At 42.1% G+C, this 19,170-nt stretch overlaps 2 protein-coding genes across 3 annotated transcripts in view; one reads left to right on the plus strand and one right to left on the minus strand.

The window, feature by feature from the left end:
* Positions 1–7,818, minus strand: part of MED14 (mediator complex subunit 14) — a 66,423-nt gene extending 58,605 nt beyond the window's left edge. For both annotated transcript variants that reach the window (XM_034649777.1, XM_002913484.3), the window contains exons 1-3: positions 7,258–7,818; positions 2,692–2,718; positions 292–397 (exon numbers count right to left, since the gene is read on the minus strand). In XM_034649777.1, the coding sequence (XP_034505668.1) occupies positions 292–397; positions 2,692–2,718; positions 7,258–7,472 (348 nt within the window). In that variant the 5' untranslated portion in view covers positions 7,473–7,818. The remainder of the gene's footprint in view (positions 1–291; positions 398–2,691; positions 2,719–7,257) is intronic.
* Positions 7,471–19,170, plus strand: part of MED14OS (MED14 opposite strand) — a 58,626-nt gene continuing 46,926 nt past the window's right edge. The window contains 4 exon segments of the mRNA XM_034649925.1: positions 7,471–7,476; positions 7,509–7,706; positions 7,708–8,058; positions 10,170–10,272. Coding sequence (XP_034505816.1) covers positions 7,471–7,476; positions 7,509–7,706; positions 7,708–8,037 — 534 coding nt within the window. The 3' untranslated portion in view covers positions 8,038–8,058; positions 10,170–10,272.

Here is a 19,170-nt window from a genome sequence, read left to right on the forward strand (position 1 = left end):
GGGGGGGGGGGGAGAGGGAGAAGTAGGTTCCCTGCTGAGCAGGGAGCTGGGTGTGGGGCTTGATCCCAGGACCCCAGGACCATGACCTGAGCCAAAGGCAGATGCTGAACCAACTGAGACACCCAGGTGCCCCTATGCATTTTCACACAGAAACAGATTACTCACTTAAGTACTATCTCTCAAAACAAATCAACAGATATAAATTAAAGCTAAAATTAGAAGCTATGTCTATTATAAGTTAACATTCCAAAAAGTTATTTTATATAAAATAAAATCAGAAGTTTAACTCACCGCACATTTTTCCACCTTGCCAGCATTATTAGCCCATTTCACTAAAGCTAATAGTCGAACAAAGAGTTGACGTGTCCGGCTAGCAAACTGCACTATTTCTATTTTCCTATAAAATAAAACAATTCTTAGTGAACCAACATATTTGAAAAGAGTATTTTACATTTCATCTGGGCTAAAATATGAATCAACCTTTGTTTATAGCCATTACAATGAAATGAACCACCTAAGTTATTTACCTAAATATGAATTACTGTCGCATTTTGTATACTGCCTGCATTTTTTATTTTCTACTTCTGAGTAATAAATCCAAAAAAATGTTTTAGCAATGAATCACAATCAAGTTTTAAAAATTAATTTTGTGTGACAATAGTTGTTTACTAAACTATAGCCAGTTCACAGATACAAAAGTACAACATAAAAGTTAACTAGGTCACAGAGCAGAAAAAATTAAGAGTCAGGAATTTCATAATTGAGACTATGAGCTATGAATTAGCAACCTTTTTGGTACGAGAAAGGAACTGAAACAGATCTTTACCAAAGCTTGAAAGCGTCTCACTTCTACAAAAGCAAGGGCCCATTTCCCATCTTGCAAGTGCATGATTTAAACACCTGAATAATCAGGTGTTTGGCAACTCTTTACCAAACTAATTTCAGTGACAAACTTAGGTTAAAGAAAGAAGGCGGAGCACTAAAAATAAAAGCTAAATGGTTTGTCCGTATCTATTTTTATGCTATATCCACTACGATGCTTCTTCTCTCAATACTCATCAGTATTTTTATCATCTCATAAAGCCTTAAAAGCTTTACATTGTCAGTTAGTGTGTTTGCTAGACCTCTCAATTTCCGGTCAGCCATAAAATGAAAATCACTTTCGCAGTTTACCTTAAGATACTGAAAAAAATATTCGACAGGTCGGGACTGATGACAGGACCCAGCAGGACATCAACATCCCTCCAAGTGGACTCTGACCTATATTAACCTCAGTACAGCTGTTCAATGGCCTACAGATCCAACCCACATCTCTGTATCTCACCAACAGCAACACCATGAGGCAATGCACCAAAATAAAAGCTTTTGTTGAGGTATAATCCTGAGGACTACAGAGTCTAACTCCTAGCCAGAGCATGTGTGCATAGCCCACAAAAAAACCTGAAAAGGCTTCCTTAAGATTCAGCCAGCAATATGATTACTGGTAGTACAAAGAGAAGAAGCAAAGGCACAGATACAGTTAAGACTCTTTGCCACTGTCTGTGAAGGATCTTAAGAGAGAAAACAAGCAAAGCATCTGGAGCACAGCAGAAATAGGAAATGTACATTAAGACCTGGCACCATCTCAGTGCTGGGAGCCCCAGTACTGACACTCCAACTCAGCAATGACTTAGAGAGCACGTGAGCTCTCTGTTCTTCTAGAGCAAACATATCTGTATATTATTAACTTGGTTCCCCAAATGATCTCCTGTACTGGAAAGCAAACACCCACCTTTGTAAACTACTGTAACATGACTTTTTTGATACCATGCAATCACAAGTGATCAGCAGCATGAGTCAGTTTTTCAAGGTCTAGTTTCCCTTCCAACCCCAGACTGTACAGAAGAAATCCGGATTTACATTTCCTTCCTTTGAAACTGACCAGCCAAACCATTACAAAGGTATGTATGCTTCAAGGGTCTCTCCCATCTCTCCGTTTTCGATCTAACTCCATCAGAAAGATAGCTGGCGGTGGGGGTGGGGAGCAGAGTCACTAATAAATCTTCCCTAGTGACTTAATATTTAGGGGGAAAAAAAAAGTAACCAAGGAGCACAAGTAGTGCCAGAGATACAGTCAAGTAGCCTATACTGTGGCCACAATTTAAACCTCCATCACAGGATTACTTTGAAACCTTAATTTATCTTGTTCTTTTGGCCTATGGAAACATTGGTGTTTAGTTATGTCTTAAGCCCCAAACTCCAACTCAGTCAAAATTCTCTCAACTATGAAACAGCAATAGCAGTATGCAAATGTCAATTCTCTAAAGATATCTAATAGCATCATCGTAGCTAATGGTAAATTAGCAGCCAACTTTCTTAAGTCAGTCTGTTCCTCAGCTTCTTCTATTAAGTTCTATACTTTCTACATCTTCCTATCCACCTCGGGGACTTGACAACAAAGGTTTATAGAACACAAGGTCCAGAGCTGGTCTACACCAAGAATTGTCAAGGATGAGGAAATCACATTTCCCAGGGTTCCCTAAACAAATGGTGTAAAACATCACCCTAGGTTCTCTGGATCTAGGTTTCCAATCCACAGCCCTACCCCTCATACACACACACGCACGCACACACACACTCTTTCTCTTTCTCACATACACTCTCACAGATATACCAATATAGACACAGATTTAAGGTTTTTTTCATACTCACCTTTCCACATCAGATTTTCTTGGCAGTCTAAGAGGGAAAAAAAAAAAAGAAATTGACTAAATATACACATAGCTTCACAAGAATGTGATAATGGTCTGTATTTTGACTATATTACATACCTTAGTGTTTCAGAGAAACTAGATAAATAGCCACTACAGGCTTATGTGGCTACCTACTCTCTTTTATGAGTTTCTAGCAATATGACTATAAGGGAAAAAACCAACAAAGGAACATCCCTCTCCATTCAAGATGGTCCAAAAGGTATTGCATGAACCTCAAACATTTAAAAAGCTCAAGTCTTATATTAAACACACTACTATATCACAGAGTCAGAGAAAATATTCTTTTAAAACCAAAATAGACACGGATGCAGAATACCAGCTGCTAGCCTCCTTGTAGCCAATGGAACCTTGCTTCCAAACAATAATCTCTCAATGTTTTGTCAGGATGGGCAAAACTGGAAGCTAAGCACACAAAAGGACCAGTGTCAGCCAAGGGTTTTATGGTAATTATTATGTTGCACAGTGGTTAGATGTAAATGATTACTTTTAAGCTCTAGTAAGGTTTTGATTTCTTTTTTGCTAGTTCTCCAGTACAACAGCCAGCAACCAGTGTCACCATTTTCCCTGTTAAATTATACCATTTAACACTCTCGCATCCATGGATGCTTACAAAGGTCCTGATCTGCCTCCTGAATCACCATATTCTGGAAACCTCTATACCATGGCTCAAGATTCAACAGCCTCAGTAACTCTAAAGCCTCCTCTAAATCTAATCCCTTCTTGAAGAACACACACTGAGCCACTTAGATTCTCTTCTCCCACCCACAGGCCACAGGTGCAGAAAAAATAAAACCAGAGTTCAAGGTACGAGGAGGGGAAACTATCAAAATGAGCTCTGGCTTGTAGTTAACAATAATTCTGAGAGTAGACAGTGAGATAGAAGTTGAAGTTATGATCCGGGTGATAAAGGAAACTAGGTAGAACCTGGAAGGGCCAGCAGGATCAGATGAAGCAGAAATAAGGCCTTGTAAGACTGCAAGGAAAAACAACCGGCAAGTTCCTCTTCATGTGAAAGCTCCCAAACACTCCCTTTGAGAAGTCACAACCCTCATCCTCAAGGGAGGGAGAGATGAGAACCATGGACGCTGGTGTGTGCATAACAGACAGAAACAAAAGGGGAGCGCCTTTGGGGGTAGAAAGAACAGGAAACATTGTTCCAGCTCTTCCCACCTGCCCCACAGACCCTAACAGGATCATCTCATGTCAGAAGCGGTATCATTTTGGGGACAAAGATTTGGCTTTGTTGTCTACATCCCCCTTTCCTCCCAATTTCTCCTAATCTATTTAAAATCCCTTATGGATAACAAATCCACCATTTGTGGCAAAAGCCCTAAAATGCAAATTTTTGGAAGTCGCAGACATTTATTTACACCAAAGTGTAATAACGTAAGTTTACATAACTGAGATCCTAGCATTTTCTAATTTTAATTAAAACAAGTTAAAAAAAAAAAAGAGTAGAACCTAATTCCCTAAGAAGTCAAGGCAGAGTGTAAACTCTTAGATGAGAGCACGTATGTTGGTGAGGAGGTGGGGGTAGAGAAGAAGGGGAAAAAAAAAAAAACCCAGAAATTGGTGGCCAAAAACAAACCACTGAAATTGTCAAGGCGGTCCTTTTTACTTTCAATAGTTCACAGACAAGCATCAAATAAGGCAGAAATAAAACTCTTATAAAGTAGACCTAGATCACTAGTTTTACATCAATACATTGATTCTGACAGTTCCCAACTGAACAAGGGAAAATACATGATTTAGGAACTCCAAGGTAAGTTCCTAAACTAATTTTGGTTAGCACAAATCAAGAGAGAAAAGAGTTATTTTATATGCCCAAGTATCAAGAGCAGGAATGTATTTTCCCATTAAATACTCCATGGTCCACAACGGCAATTCTAAAAATTCATTCGTTAATGTATTAAATCAATAAATACTTAATCTCCAACTATGTGCCAAACTATGTTCTAGGCCCAGGGAATATAGCAAACAAATAAAAATTCCCATCCTCATGGAGTTTCCAGCGGGGAGGGAGCAGACAATAAATTAATGGTACCCAGTAGCGGTAAGAAAAAAAGCAAAGCAGTGAGTAAAGAATAGACTGCAGGGGCAGAGTGCTTTTCATGGGTGGTCAGAGAAAGTCTTTCTGGTAAGTTCTATCTGAACAAAGACCTAAAGGAAATAGGAAAGCAAACCACACAGATTTCTGGGGGGAAAGCAAAGGCTCTAATGTGGGAGTGTGCCTGGCACTATCAAAAAACATCAAGAAGGGTAGTGTGGCTGAAAGAGAATGAGCAAAGACAAGAGTATTAGGAAATAAGGATAAAGAGGGAAGAGGTGAAGGCACAGACCACATGTCCTGGTTTGCCCAAGATAGTCCTGGTTCATGCCTGTTACTCTGACATTAATTTTTTTAAGATGTATTTATTTATTTAAGAAAGAGAGAGAGCACGGGTGGGAGGGACAGAGGGAGAGAAAGAATCTCAAGCAGACTCCACACTGAGGATGGAGCTCGATCTCAGGACCCTAAGATCACGACCTGAGCTAAAACCAAGAGTCGGATGTTTAACTGACTGTGCCATCCAGGTGCCCCCAACATTATTATTAAGAGCACCACCTTTCATGCTCAAAAGTGTCCTGATTTGGACCATAAGTTTTATGGTCACTCCATATACAGGTGACTATAAAACCTTTTTGCCATAAGTGAGATGGAAAACCGCTGGAGAGTTGTGAGCAGAAAAGTTTTAAAAGGATCATCCTGGCTATTTTATGGATAACAAAAATTATAAGGGGGCAAGGGTACCAGTAGAGATATCAACTGGCAGACTACTGCAGTTAACATGGGCAAAGGATTCATACTTGTTGGAAATATTGAAAAGTGGTCAAACTCTGAAGTCAGAGATGACATGCCTTGCTGATGTACTGAGTATGGGACTGGAGAAAGAGGAATTACTCCAAATTTGTGGCCTAAGCCACAAGAGGAAGAATAGAGATAACTCTTTAGTGAGATAGAAGAGGTTTGGAGGGGGGGGGGGAATCTATCAAGTGGAATTGATTGAAATGCCCATTAGGTATTTAAATATAGGCATCTGGATATAGAGTCTGGAATTCACTGGAGAGGTCTCCACTGGAGATAGAAATATGGGAATCATCATCATATAAAGGGTGCAGGATTAAAACTATACTTATTCTACTGCAGTAAAATAGACGTTTCTTTGTAACTAGTTGTAAAATAGTAAGAACACAATATAATTCAAAAAATTTCTACAAATCCTCTATGAAAGAACAAATTATAAAATCACACAATCACTGATAGCAGTTTTCAACATTTTTCCATAGCTATACGTTGGGTAGGTGATCTTCACATATATGAAATTTTTTCATGGACACTATTAAATTTTTATGAAATCCAACAGTAATTGGTTCAGAGAAGTATATTACTACAATAACACCTAATCATGACAGCTATTTAAGCTTCTCATTAGACGGGGAAGCCTTCTTTCTGTTCCATTCAATAAAGTACCATATATCAAAATCGAGTGAGAATGATGTTTTACAGGAATAAGTGGAACCTATTCTAACTCTTCCAGTCATCTGCAAACAAATATTTTAAGTCTCTGGAAACAAATTACTATGCCACTTTACAGCCTAGTATCTACATATTAACGTATACAATTGAAAACATTGATCTGCGGTGTAACAAAAGATAAAAACTAAAGTAAAAGCTTAAAATTCTTACTTTTTCTGAACCTGCATTTAAAAATGTAAAACAGTAATTAAGGTATATATACCCCCAAATTTTATAGTGCCTTTATTTCACATACTGAAAATTAGCGTATTCTGATCCTATTTTGAAGGGATTAACGACCTAATCATGTCCCAAGGCATTTCACTGGTAACTTGATTTATAAACTCCCTCCATACTCCAAGAGACAATAACAGAAGACCAGTTACAATAAATCTTAGACTAAATGCGTTAAGACTTCAAACACTCTCAAACATTTCAGAAAAAAACAAACAAACCTTGGAATCCAAAATTTTGGATTATTTTATACACAACAGCTCTCCTGAGTTCAAGCTCTGTCAGAAGCAATTACAACCTAAATTTAAAATGTACCGTCAAGACGCTGTAAAACAGATTTCCTGTCTTTGGGAATTCGAATATTATGTATTCCTAAAACCCTAATCTTCGGCTTTCGGCTAAAAAGCTTCCAACCAAGAAATCAATAGGGTTCTGGGGGCAACTCGAGCAAAAACCCCAAAGATGGGATTTTCAGTGAGTCTAACATGCATAATTAACAAGTCTCCGTTGCTTCATCTCCAGAAAGACCCTAAATGCAAAGCTTTTCCTCCACCTCCGCTGAGCCCCAAGAGTTCAGAAATTCTAGACTAAGTAGCCCAGAGGAAAGGAGAAAACAGCAGCCCCGTGGGGAGGTGCGAGTCTCTCTAAGCCGGTTGGGCGGGAAGCGGGGAGGGGGGGTTGCTGGGGAGCAGGCATGGGTTTCGCGGCACTTACAGGTCCGTCAACACCATGAGCTCGGAGTAGGCCCGGTGCAGAAGAAATTCGATGAGGGTGCTCAGCCGGTAACCCGGACTGGCCGCGGCTGCAGCGGCCGCCGCCACGGCTGCTCCGGGAGGAGGAGGCGCCGGGGCTGACGCGGGACCACCGCTGGCCCCGCCACCGCCTCCAGGCGGGACCAGCTGGTGGCTCTCCAGCTGCACTGGGGCCATGGCGGCGCAGAGCCGGGCTTGGCGCAACGGCACAAGACGAAGCCCTCAAGCCTCCCCGGCGCTCGGTCACCGCGCCTAACTGGGCGCGGGCAGAGTCGCCGCCGCCTAGCGCCAGGCCGCCTCCGAACAGGAAGCCGTGCGCTGGCCGCGGAGGCCCGCCCCCATGTAGCTACAAGCCCGCCGGCCCCAGCGACTGGGCGGGGGAGGCGGGGAGGGCGGGGAAGCGGGGCGGCCTCCGCAGAGAAGCTGCGCCTCCGCAACCGATCAGAGGCCACTTCGGCAAGCAGCCGCAGCGTCCATGTTGACGGCCCAAAGCGGAAGTCGTTAGGCAGAACGGAAGGGGAACCTGCAGGGGGACTTCCGACAGCAACCTGTGCTTTTTCTCCGGCTGTGCGGCCGTGACGCTGGGGGGCGCGTGGGAGTGAGGCGGGGCCGGCGCGCGGGCCGGGAAAGCGGAAGCGGGGGCTGCGCGTCGCCGGAAGCGGGTGTGAGGGAGGAGCCGGCTACGTCACCGCGAACGTCAGTAGTTGCCCCGCCCTTGCGTTCGCCGCCCTCCGGTGCTTAAAAGGCTCCAATTTACCCTGAGGTATTTATCAGCTCTCCCCAGTGGGGCGCAAACTCTGCTGGGGAGGCTCCCTCCCAAGATGTTCGTGAGTTGTGGTTTTGGAATCGCGAAGAAATTGTAGCGGCTGTGGCCGCTCTTGTGGCTTCTCAGATCTTTGCTCCTCCCACAGTCTGCTCATGCGCTTTTCGTGGGATAGAAAACGTTTCCGTCATTGGTTTTTTTTTTTTTTTCCCTTAACTGTGGGAAAAGATGTGAGAAAATATGATGGGGGTAGGAGCAGGGCTGCTGGCAGAATAACTTCACTTTAATGGAGTTGGACATATGCCGCTCTCGTTACCGACCCCCAAAGCCCGGGAGTTCTACCACAGAAACAGCCCTCAAATCCTCTACCGCTGGCTCTCACTTGGTTCTTGTCCCTGCTCTTGCAGTAGACGCCCTGCCCTCCCAGGGTTTTCAGTTCTTTTTCTATGCCCTACCTCCACTTTTCCCCTTCAAAATCCACTTTTAGTATTTTGCTTCCTGCTTTAAAATGGTGATTCTCAACCGGGTCTGCACGTTGGAATCGTGGGGCGTGGGGGGCGGGGCTTTAAAAAATGCTTATGTCACGGTTATAGATTCGGCTTTAAGTGGTCTGATGTGAGGTATGGGTTCGAGGTTTTTAAAAGCTTCCTATGTCCAGCTAAGGTATAAACCCACTGTTAAAAAGCGTCAGTTGTTGCGACCCTTTTTTGAAACACCCTTTTGCGGATTTCCTACCTGTAACTCTTAGGTGTAGGAGATGCCCTTGTTGTTCTTTAAGGTTAAAGTACTCTTATTGTCCACTTGGGTAGTTCTCAGTCATTCTTGAAGGCCATTCACCTGTCTTCCGTAGGTTGGAGTATTGTTGCTTGCTCCCTCTTTTGTGGCCTTAAAACACATTTACACGCAGTATCGTCATGGTACACATCAAAGTGCCTTAGGAGTACTTCCACCCCTTACAGGTGCAGCTGCTGGAGGGCAGAGACTATTGTTCTCCCTATGCAAGTTACCTCAGGGAACAAGCATTTTTCTGTTAGCCAGAATGGTACCATTTCTTTTGCAGTTGATTTGTTTTATTGAAGTTTCCCCCCTTTCTGAAAACTATTGACTTGAGTTAAAGAAAAAAAAAAAGCCGATAGTCACATACACAGGAAAGATAGGTGATCCTGCAAGATGGTCTTTAAGGTCTTTTCTAACTCTTAGATTCTGATTCTGTGTGATGTTGACAGGATTTAACTCTGCCTTATTGCATATATTAAACACAGTTATACACCATGTCTTTTGGTATACATTCTATTTGGCAATAAGGTTCTATCTAGAGACAGTACAACCAACTTGCAAATAAAAGAAAAAGATTAATTGGATGGGGTGGTTTTAGAATAGAGAAAATTTCACCCACATCCATCAGATTAGATTCTATTGAAATTTCTGTGAGTTTCAATAGATATCTTTAAAAATTGAAAAGTACTTGTTAAAAAGGATATTCTAAAGGAAAACAGGACAAAGATCAAGGAATAGAATTGTGAGAGGTGCTATGCTTGAGTTGTTGGCAATAAGGGAGGTAATATAATTGAAAGCTCCTCAAAGAGTACCTCCCAACCTGATAGTGTAGCCACTGGACAAGTACAAGAAGTGCTAGTGAAGAAATGAATGAGGAGGGAGAAAAAATTTTAGCATGTTTGGCTGAGTTACTAAAGGAATGACTCGTCCGAATCACTTTTGGAAATCGTGTAATTTATAATTTTAAAGCCTACAGTACAATGTTTGGCACTGTAGTATATATACATAATTCTTTCACATTTTTCAGTTGTTCCTCTATTTGGTCATCACCAGATGCTGTCACACTTCAGATAGTTTCAGAACTAGCAGCATGATATTTCCTCGGCTCTTCAATTGACCCAAACACTTGACATCTTTCATGAAGTCAATCTAATTTTAATAAAAGAAATTGATTGCAAAATATGAAGAAATAAAAGAACTTTTCCTTTTAAGCCCTCTTGATGGAAAAATGAAATTGTGATAAATACAGTTTCATTGTGAAGTATACAGCTGCCCCTCAGACACAAATGGATGGGAAAGAAATTGAAAAGTAATTTTTTCTTTCTTTTTATGAGATACTGCAGCCAGTTCCTCCAAAACAAGAGCAAAAACAGTAACTGCATTCATTCAAGAGATGCTCCGTTCATGGTAAAGTCGAACAAAGGAACTCACAATACTGTGAGTATGGTCTGACCAACCTAGAAAAAATGAGAACACTTTAATTGTTTTGCTTCTAAAAGAAAACCCAAACTTCTTACTGTGGTCTCTAAAGCCATTAGCAGAATGATCCTTGCCTGCTTCTCCACCATCTCCTGCCACTCTTTCCTTCACTTACTACACCTGTAACCTCACTGGGTCTAGTATGTGCTGTTTTCTATGGTGTTAGGGCTTGTCCACTGTTCCAAATATGGGAAGCACTTATTTCCCAGTTCTTCACATGGCTGGCTTCTCATCCTTCCAATATCAGCATAAATGAGAAAATCCTTAGGAAGGCCTCCCCTTACTATATGAATTAGGAATGTACAAGGAATTTTGTTGCCTTATTGTAGAAGCCAAACCATATGAGTGATCTTAATTGTCTCAGTAGAAGAATGGCAAGTAAATTACTGTATTTCTTTCTTTCTTTCTTTTAAGATTTGTTGATTTTAGAGAGGGAGAGCGTGTGCATGAGTGAGCACACCCTTGAGGAGGGGAAGGGGCAGAGTAAGAGGGAGAGAGAGAATCCTTAAGCAGACTCCCCACTGAGTGTGAAGCCGACACAGGACTCAGTGTCAGGACCCTAAGATCTGAAATCAGGAGTTGGCTGCTTAACCTACTGAGCCACCCAGCTGCCCCAAATTACTGTATTTCTATGTGACTGTTCAAATGAAGGAATTAAACCTACACGTACCAATGTGGATACATCTCAAAAATAATACTGAATGAAAACAGCAATCTTTTTTGATACCATTTCTGTCCATTTTAATTTTTTATTTTTTAAAATTTAAATTCCAGTATAGTTAACATACACTGTTATATTATTTTCAGGCGTACAGTATAGTGATTCAACAATTACATACATCACCCCGAGCTTGTGACAAGTGCACTCCTTACTCCCCATCATTTACTTTATCCATCCCCCGTCCACCACCTCCCCTCTGGTAACCATCAGTTTGTTCTCTATACTTAAGAGTCTGTTTCTTCCTTTGTCTCTCTTTTTTTCCTTTGCTCATTTGTTTTGTTTCTTATTTCTGTCCATTTCTGAAGCCCACAAAATAACACTATAATTTCGTATATTGTAGTCAAAGTAAAAAATGTAAATGAGGATGACAGCACTTTCAGTGTGGTAGTTACTTACAGGGAGGGGTAAGGGATGAGGTGGTATTTTATTGGTTATTAGCTATTTGTTAGATTTAATGAGTTTACTGAAGAAATACCTGAAGGAAATGTGGCAATATTAATATCTATTAAATCTGGGTGGGGAGAGATGATTGTTAATATATAATGTACTTTTCAGTATTTTTAAAGATTCCATAATTTGTTAAAGTTTAAATTAAAATGTTTCTATTAGTATAATTTATACAGACTACCATAACAAACCTCCAAATCTCAGTGACTTAACACAGTAAGAGTTTATTTCTCGTGCTCACAAAGTTCTGGAAAGATGTACCTGATGGAGAAGCCCATACTACTCTAAGTAGTAACCCAGGGATCCAGGCTTCTTCTACCTTGAGAAGCCATCACTGTAACCGGGAGAGTTTTTTATGTCTACCCAAATTCCATTAGTCACAATTAGTCACATGGCCCTTTTAAAGGCTAGGAGCTGGATCCATCCGTGTTGTCTTAAATGGCAAGACCTTATTCTTTTTTATGCCTAGGTGATATTCCTTTATATATATACCACATCTTGTATATCCATTCATCTATCAATGAACACTTAGGTTACTTCTATAACTTGGTTATGATAAATAATGCTGCAGTGAGGGCCAGGGAGTGAGGGATGGGTGAAATAGGTGAAGGGGATTAAGAGGTACAAATTTCCAGTGATAAGTTGCAGAGATGAAAAGTACAGCATAGGGAATGTAGTCAATAATAATATAATAATGTTATATGGAGACAGATAGTGACTACTTACCATGGTGAGCATAGCTTAATGTATAAAATTGTTAAATCACTATGTTGTGTCCCTGAAATTAATAGAACTTGGTATATCAACTGTACTTCAATAATGAATTCTTTTTTAAGATTTTATCTTAGAGAGAGTGGGGAGAGGAGCAGAGGGAGAGGGACAAGCAGATTCTGCGCTGAGCGCAGAGCCTGATGTAGGGCTCAATCTCACAACCCTGAGATCATTGACCTGAGCTGAAACCAAGAGTAAAACACTCAACCAACTGAGCCACCCAGGTGCCCCAATAATAAATTCTGTTTAAAATATAGGCTAGGGAGCTGGGAAATGCAGTCTTCTTCTGTGCCTAGGTAGAAAATGAAATGGTTTGGTGAACAAATAGCATTGTTTTTACCAGAAAATTAAAGTAGTCTTCTCTGTGTGTGTGTGTGTGTCTCTCTCTCTCTTTTTTTTTCCTTAGAGCACAACCTCTGGAATCAGACCATTTAGGTTAAAATCCTAGCTTAACCACTTACCATCTGAATGCTTTCCAGCAAGTTATTTCAGTTCTTAGGTCTCAATTTCCTCATCTATAATAGTAGTATTTACCTCAGAGGATGACTGTCAAGAATTAATGAGTTAACATTTGCAAACAGTAAGTGATCTATAAATATTAACTATTACCATCATCATCACTTAGGAGTAATAATTCTTGCATTTGTTTTTTCGAATAACCTCTGAACTTACTGTCTTTTCCTATACTCATGTAGCTCTCTCTCTGATATCCCCAGCACCTAGCATAGTGTGCCTAGCTATCTGGCTTTAATGAATGAACGGGACAGGTATATTCCTTCATCTATACACTGTAGTTCTATTTATATTGTGTTCCTTTATTTGGGATTAAGATTGACTTACATATATTTACATGTGAAATGAAGTGTCTAGGGTTTCTGTGAAAACACTTTGGGGAAAAAAGTGGGCGGAGGTAGATGAAATACAATTGGCAACATGTTGAGAGTTATTGAAGTTGATAATGGATACATGGAAGTTACTTATCCTCTGTTCCTTCTCTTATGTAGGTGTGAGAATATGCATAATAAAAAGTTTTGAAAAATTGAAAACGGGTAGTCGACTAAAGGTCCAGATCTTTTTCTTTCCTAATCAGCAGCTTTAAAAAAAGTATATATATATAATACATAATAAATTAAAGATATATTTAATAAATTATATATAATATATGTAATTAAATATATATTAAATCTTTCAGATTTTTTTAAGACTTCTTTTTATTTGAGAGAGAGAGCACAAGCAGGGGGAGGGGCAGAGGGAGAGGGAGAGACAGAGCATAAGCAGGGAGCCAGTTGTGGGGCTTGATCCCCAAGGACCCTGAGATCATGACCTGATCCTAAATCAGACACTTAACTGACTGAGCCACCCAGACACCCCATCTTTCAGATTTTTAAAACATTTGTATAATTTATAGAGTGTTTAACATTAAAAAAAACTACCAGGAAACGTAAAATTATACCTGCTTGTAGAAGAGATGAAAGTGTTAAAAATTTAAGAACTTTGGTTTCAGGCATTGAAATAAGAATGTTTGCAAGGAGCTCTAAAAAAAAACAAAAACAAAAACACACCAAAAAAAACCTCATCCAAATGTATAATCTTAAAAATTTCTAGCTGTGCTAAAGTTCAATGTCTTTTTTTTTCACCTCACAGTTACTTTTTTACAAAATTTTGTGGTAAGAACATTTAAGATCTCTTAGCAAGTTTCAAATATACAACATGCGTTAACTATAGTCACCATGCTATATACTAGATCCCCAGAACTTATAAACTGGAGGTTTATAACGTTTGACTAACATCTCCCCGTTTCCCCCACCCCCAGCCCCTGGCAACCACCAATCTACTCTGTTTCTGTAAGTTTGGCTTTTTTGGATTCCTACATGTAAGTGCGATCATACAGTATGATCTTTGTCTTTCTGTATCTGACTTACTTTACTTAGCATATTGCCCTCAAAGTTTTATCCAAATGGCAGGGTTTCCTTTTTTATGGCTGAATAATATTCGTGTGTGTGTGTGTGTGTGCGCACGTGCATGTGTGTGTATGTCTATAGATAAGTAGATATCACATTTTTTAATCCATTCATTCATCAACAGACAGGTTGTTTCCATGTCTTGGCTGTTGTGAACAATACCACAGTGAACATGGGGGTACAGATACCTCTTTGTAAAATTCATTACCTTTTAAGTAAGTAATTTCTAATGGGTGAACAAAGGAGAAAGAAAAAGAAATCGAAAGAAGGAAGAAGGAACCCATTTAGAATATAGTTAAAGTCTTCATTAAGAGATAAAAATCTTATCTTGCCTGGGGCGCCTGGGTGGCACAGCGGTTATGGCTCAGGGCGTGATCCCGGCGTTATGGGATCGAGCCTCACATCAGGCTCCTCTGCTATGAGCCTGCTTCTTCCTCTCCCACTCCCCCTGCTTGTGTTCCCTCTCTCTCTGGCTGTCTCTATCTCTATCGAATAAATAAATAAAATTTAAAAAAAAAAGTCTTAGCTTGCCTTGTTCTATCTGTGTTAGGGAAGAACCCCAACCTCTGGATTTCCAAGAGTAAACCGGCCATCCATAGGTCCTAAAAGTAGACCATATGATCAGAGTGAGTCTCAGTGCACCAGACAGCAGGGGCACCACCACAGTAGCTCTGGTTCTCATGCCCCCAAGTCCCATGGCATGATGTGATGGGCCCAGATGGAGACCCTGTGCTCAGTGAGCTGCATCATAACTGAGAAACCCGGGGCCCACGGTTCAATGCCTTAACTCTTAGCAGTCAGATTGAAACAAGATTGCACTGGTGCACGCGTGAGGAGGGAGCTGAGATGTCAGGCCCAGCCCAGCGGTCCTGCTTTTTTGTTAGGGTACCAGGCAGAGATGAATAGCCCTGCCATCCTGAGGATGGCCAGCACAGCAGAATAGTTCCAATATGGCCAAGCCCACATGAGTTTTTCTGTGTTCATAACACAGGGATGAGATGACAAACCCAGCAGCAGGGTCATAGTGTTACTTGCAGGTGCTGCTTGACTCATATGAACCATGTGACTGTTTTGTGATGCTGCAGTGCTGGGTGAAGGGGACAAAGAAAGCATTACATGTTCCCACCCCTTCCCCTCACACACACCTTGTAGGGATGAAGATGTCCCATCATGAGGTCTCGGTTATTGTTCCCTTTCCATGGCCACCTAGTTCATTTGGTCTAAGTCAGTAGCCACTATGTCTCTCTTCACTCAGCTAACTCCCACCTCCACCCAGACCTCCTTCCATTTCAGATGAACACCATGGTAGAACTTGATGTCCCCTGTCATCAAGCAGGCCACTGTAGGGATACTCTAAGGCTCATGAATTTCACCAACTGATTGTTCTCCTCATGGCCAGTGCTCTTCCACCCCCAACAACTGAAACCAAGTGGTAGCAGAAGCAAAGATTGTATTTACCTTCCCCCTGTGGTCTAACTGCCACCTTAAGATGAAACCAGTCAGACTTCCCAGGCACTAGGACCAGAGGAGAAAAAAGAAGTGGAGGGACTAGAGATTGTGGGGATGAAATCATAAATACGGAATACCCCGTCTCCCGTTGCTCCCACCCTTTCAGTCCTGACCTTCCCTACTCAGCTGTTCCAAAGGAGATGTTCCCTTGGAAGCCTGATAGGCCACATGGTCATCAGTTTCTCCTGGGTGGACCATTTCTACAAGTGTCCACGTGGGCTACATAGATGTCCTGTTGGGCTGTAGCAACAGCTTTTCCAAGTTCGCAGCCCCACAGAGGGGTGTCTTTACTACACCAGTCAGTCATCATCCAGGTGCCTGACCTGAGAGCTAGGGAATGCCACAGCCCAAGAGTCAGGAAAAATATAACATGGGTGTCCCTCAGCAGTACTGCCTAGGGCAAGGATGATGGCTTTCAGTTTGGCCCATTGTACTGAACCAGTCCTTACCACAGTGTTTCTAACAGAGCTTTGGGGGGCTGGACAGCTGCTGCTGCCCAGGACACATCATCAGCTTTTAGTTCGGCCGAGCCATCAGTAAGCCAAGCCCAAGCATCCTCAGAGACACTCTGGAGGTGGGGTCCCTATGTAACTGGAGGCTGCCTCTATGAGTGATCTAGGAGAGGGAGCTACAGTGGCCCCTAAAGCTGTGGCCATGGTATCTTCATGTGAGGAAGACACACCTGTGGGACTAGGCATGCCATTTTCATTAAATAAGAAAAGACTGTTGTGCCTTTCTGATTCCGTTAGCATTGAGTAGAGCCAACCTAAGATGAGAATATCTAGGTGCATTGTAACCCAGAGGTACTGTGTGAGATGCTCAGTCTCTCCAAGTGCCTGCCCAATAGCAGACCAGTAGCTCTTTTGCAAATGGAATGTCGTGGGTAGATGTCAGGGTGGCAGCAAGTCCAGAACCCCCGGGATGCCTCCGAGCAGAAGCAGTCTTCCTTTGCCAGAGGTGTACAACAAGTGTCCAGAGAGCCAGACTCAGATGGTTACAGTTAATTCCCTTCCTCATATTACTTCATTTCCAGTTCTGGCCAGGTGAATGCATGGCTGTGAACGAGCACTGGTGTTCGAGTGAGTCATAAAAATTTTTATCCTGCTTCCTTGCCCTCCCTTCACCTCATTGTGCCTCATTAGAGATTAAGGCCTCTGGTCTGCCCTGGGAGGGGAGAAACCTCAACTCCCATCCTTAGTCCCCTTTCTCCTTAATCCGAAGGAGGAATTTGTTGTAAGGCTGCCACTTGGCTTCTTAGTTCCTCCAGTAGAGAGAACGATTTCTGTGGAGGGATCTGGTTTCATAGAAGCACTCTCAGTTCCAGCTGGGAGGACAGATGTCTGCTGCCCCTCCCCCCCATGGCTCAATGTCCAGACTAAATTTCTTTGGTCCTCACCCTGTCAATCTCCTCTGTGGGTAGCCCTTGCTTACAGCCATATCCACATTGCCTTATGGGTCCCGTTGGAGGGAGTTTGATATTCCCTTCCTTAGTTTTGTCTTGCAGAGTTTTTGCTTGTTTGGGTTGCCCATCTTTATCCCAGGCATTTTTTTTTAAGATTTTATTTATTTATTTGACAGAGAGAGACGGCCAGCGAGAGAGGGAACACAAGCAGGGGGAGTGGGAGAGGAAGAAGCAGGCCCCTGGTGGAGAAGCCTGATGTGGGGCTCTATCCCAGAACGCCAGGATCACACCCTGAGCCGAAGGCAGACGCTTAACGACTGCGCCACCCAGGCGCCCCTATCCCAGGCATTTTTTGGCTCAGTGTCATCACCGCCTACCACAGAGGGCCTCCAAGTACTAAAAGCAAATATAGTGGAGTCTTCCACCTGGGGTGGGGGTGGGGCAGACCACAACATCCTTTCAGCCATTCTCTGAAGTGAGGGGCTCATCATTCTGTCCATTTTGTAGTCAGTATGGAGAACCTACAGCACTCAGGCTTTAAAAAACTTCTTCCATGGTATTCCATGGAATTTTTATCAGCTTTGGGGAAATCTTTCTGGTTTGGCCATGACGTAGCCATTGAAACTGAAATTCAGAATAGCAAGCCTTGTTGAGGGCCTGATTCTGTCCCAACTACCTAGTAGCTTGAAGCACATGAGACAGCCTAGCTGCTGCCATTCATCCTTGCTCCCACAGCACACAGGCACACCGGCCAGGTCTTTAACAGCTCTCCACTTGTTAGCCAAAGTGGTCCCAGGTGTCCCTAACCACAATGGCTCAACAAAAACGGTTTTTTGTTGGACTACAGGTTTGTCCCTGATGATCTTAGGCTGATTAGGCTAGGATAATTTGGAGTTTCTACCAAGGTGTGGTCAGGACCCTCACCGCTCTGGACCAGGATCCTTCAGTCAGTAGTAATGTGCACATCTGCAGCCCCTTGCGTCTCCCCTACTTGAGGCATTTCTATACCTGATAATATGGGTTTTGCACTGAATCTGGGCTCTGATGATCTCTTTGGCCCTGTGGTGTCAGATTTGTTATCCCATCCTGGGATTTTAGAGTTCCGATCAGACTTTGGTGTCCTCTGATGAAAAAAAGATTTTATTTATTTATTTGAAAGAGAGAGAGCACAAGCGGGGCATTGGAGGAGGAGCAGAGGGAGAGGGAGAAGCAAACTCCCCGATGAGCTGGGAGCCCCATGTGGGGCTTGATCCCAGGACTATGGGATCATGACCCGAGCCAAAGGCAAATGCTTAACCAACTAAGCCACCCAGGCACCCCTGAAATATATCTTTTAATACCATCCTCTGTGTTCTGCGTGTCCATCATCTTGTATGTTGTCTTGAGAACTTGTGAGAAATTGGCCTTGGGAGAGATCTTTGTAAATATTCTGCCCTCCAGGAGGCTGCTGATTTTCCCAGTGAGCAGCTGAGGTGACTTAACATTAGAGTTAAGGGCCCAAGGCATTTGCGAATGATATTTTTATGTTTAACTGAGAGGTAATTTCTCAGGGAGTTGTTTGCTAATAAACATACTAACTTCTGGCATAACTTCCCTGAGGATAATTTGGAATCGTAGTGCCCATCTTAGGTAACTTTGACATAAGATTGTTCATCTGAGAGGTGCTTTAGAACAAAAGGAAAAAACTCATGAGGAGATTGTCCTGTCTGAAAAAGAGAAATCACATTATTTTTCCATACATTGAGTATTAGCAAGTACTGACTTTTCAGTGGTATGACTTGATAAAATTATCAAGGCCCCAAGTTATTGGTTAAAGCACCTCTAATGGCTCTCATGGGAAGGTGTATATAACCGTACGTCAAAATGGGTGTTTAGCTTTTACAATGCTAACTTCGTTCTGAAACCAGCTCCTTCTCTCCTTTTACAGTTTTTCTCTTTGCCTCACTTGGGAAATTTTAAAGATAATCAGAAAAACTATTTTGTCATTAGGTGCATATTCTAGGAATATCTAGTACAGATAGTCATAAATGTCTATGAGGAAGAAA

Source organism: Ailuropoda melanoleuca, chromosome X (assembly GCF_002007445.2).
Source record: "Ailuropoda melanoleuca isolate Jingjing chromosome X, ASM200744v2, whole genome shotgun sequence".
Classification (NCBI taxonomy): domain Eukaryota; kingdom Metazoa; phylum Chordata; class Mammalia; order Carnivora; family Ursidae; genus Ailuropoda; species Ailuropoda melanoleuca.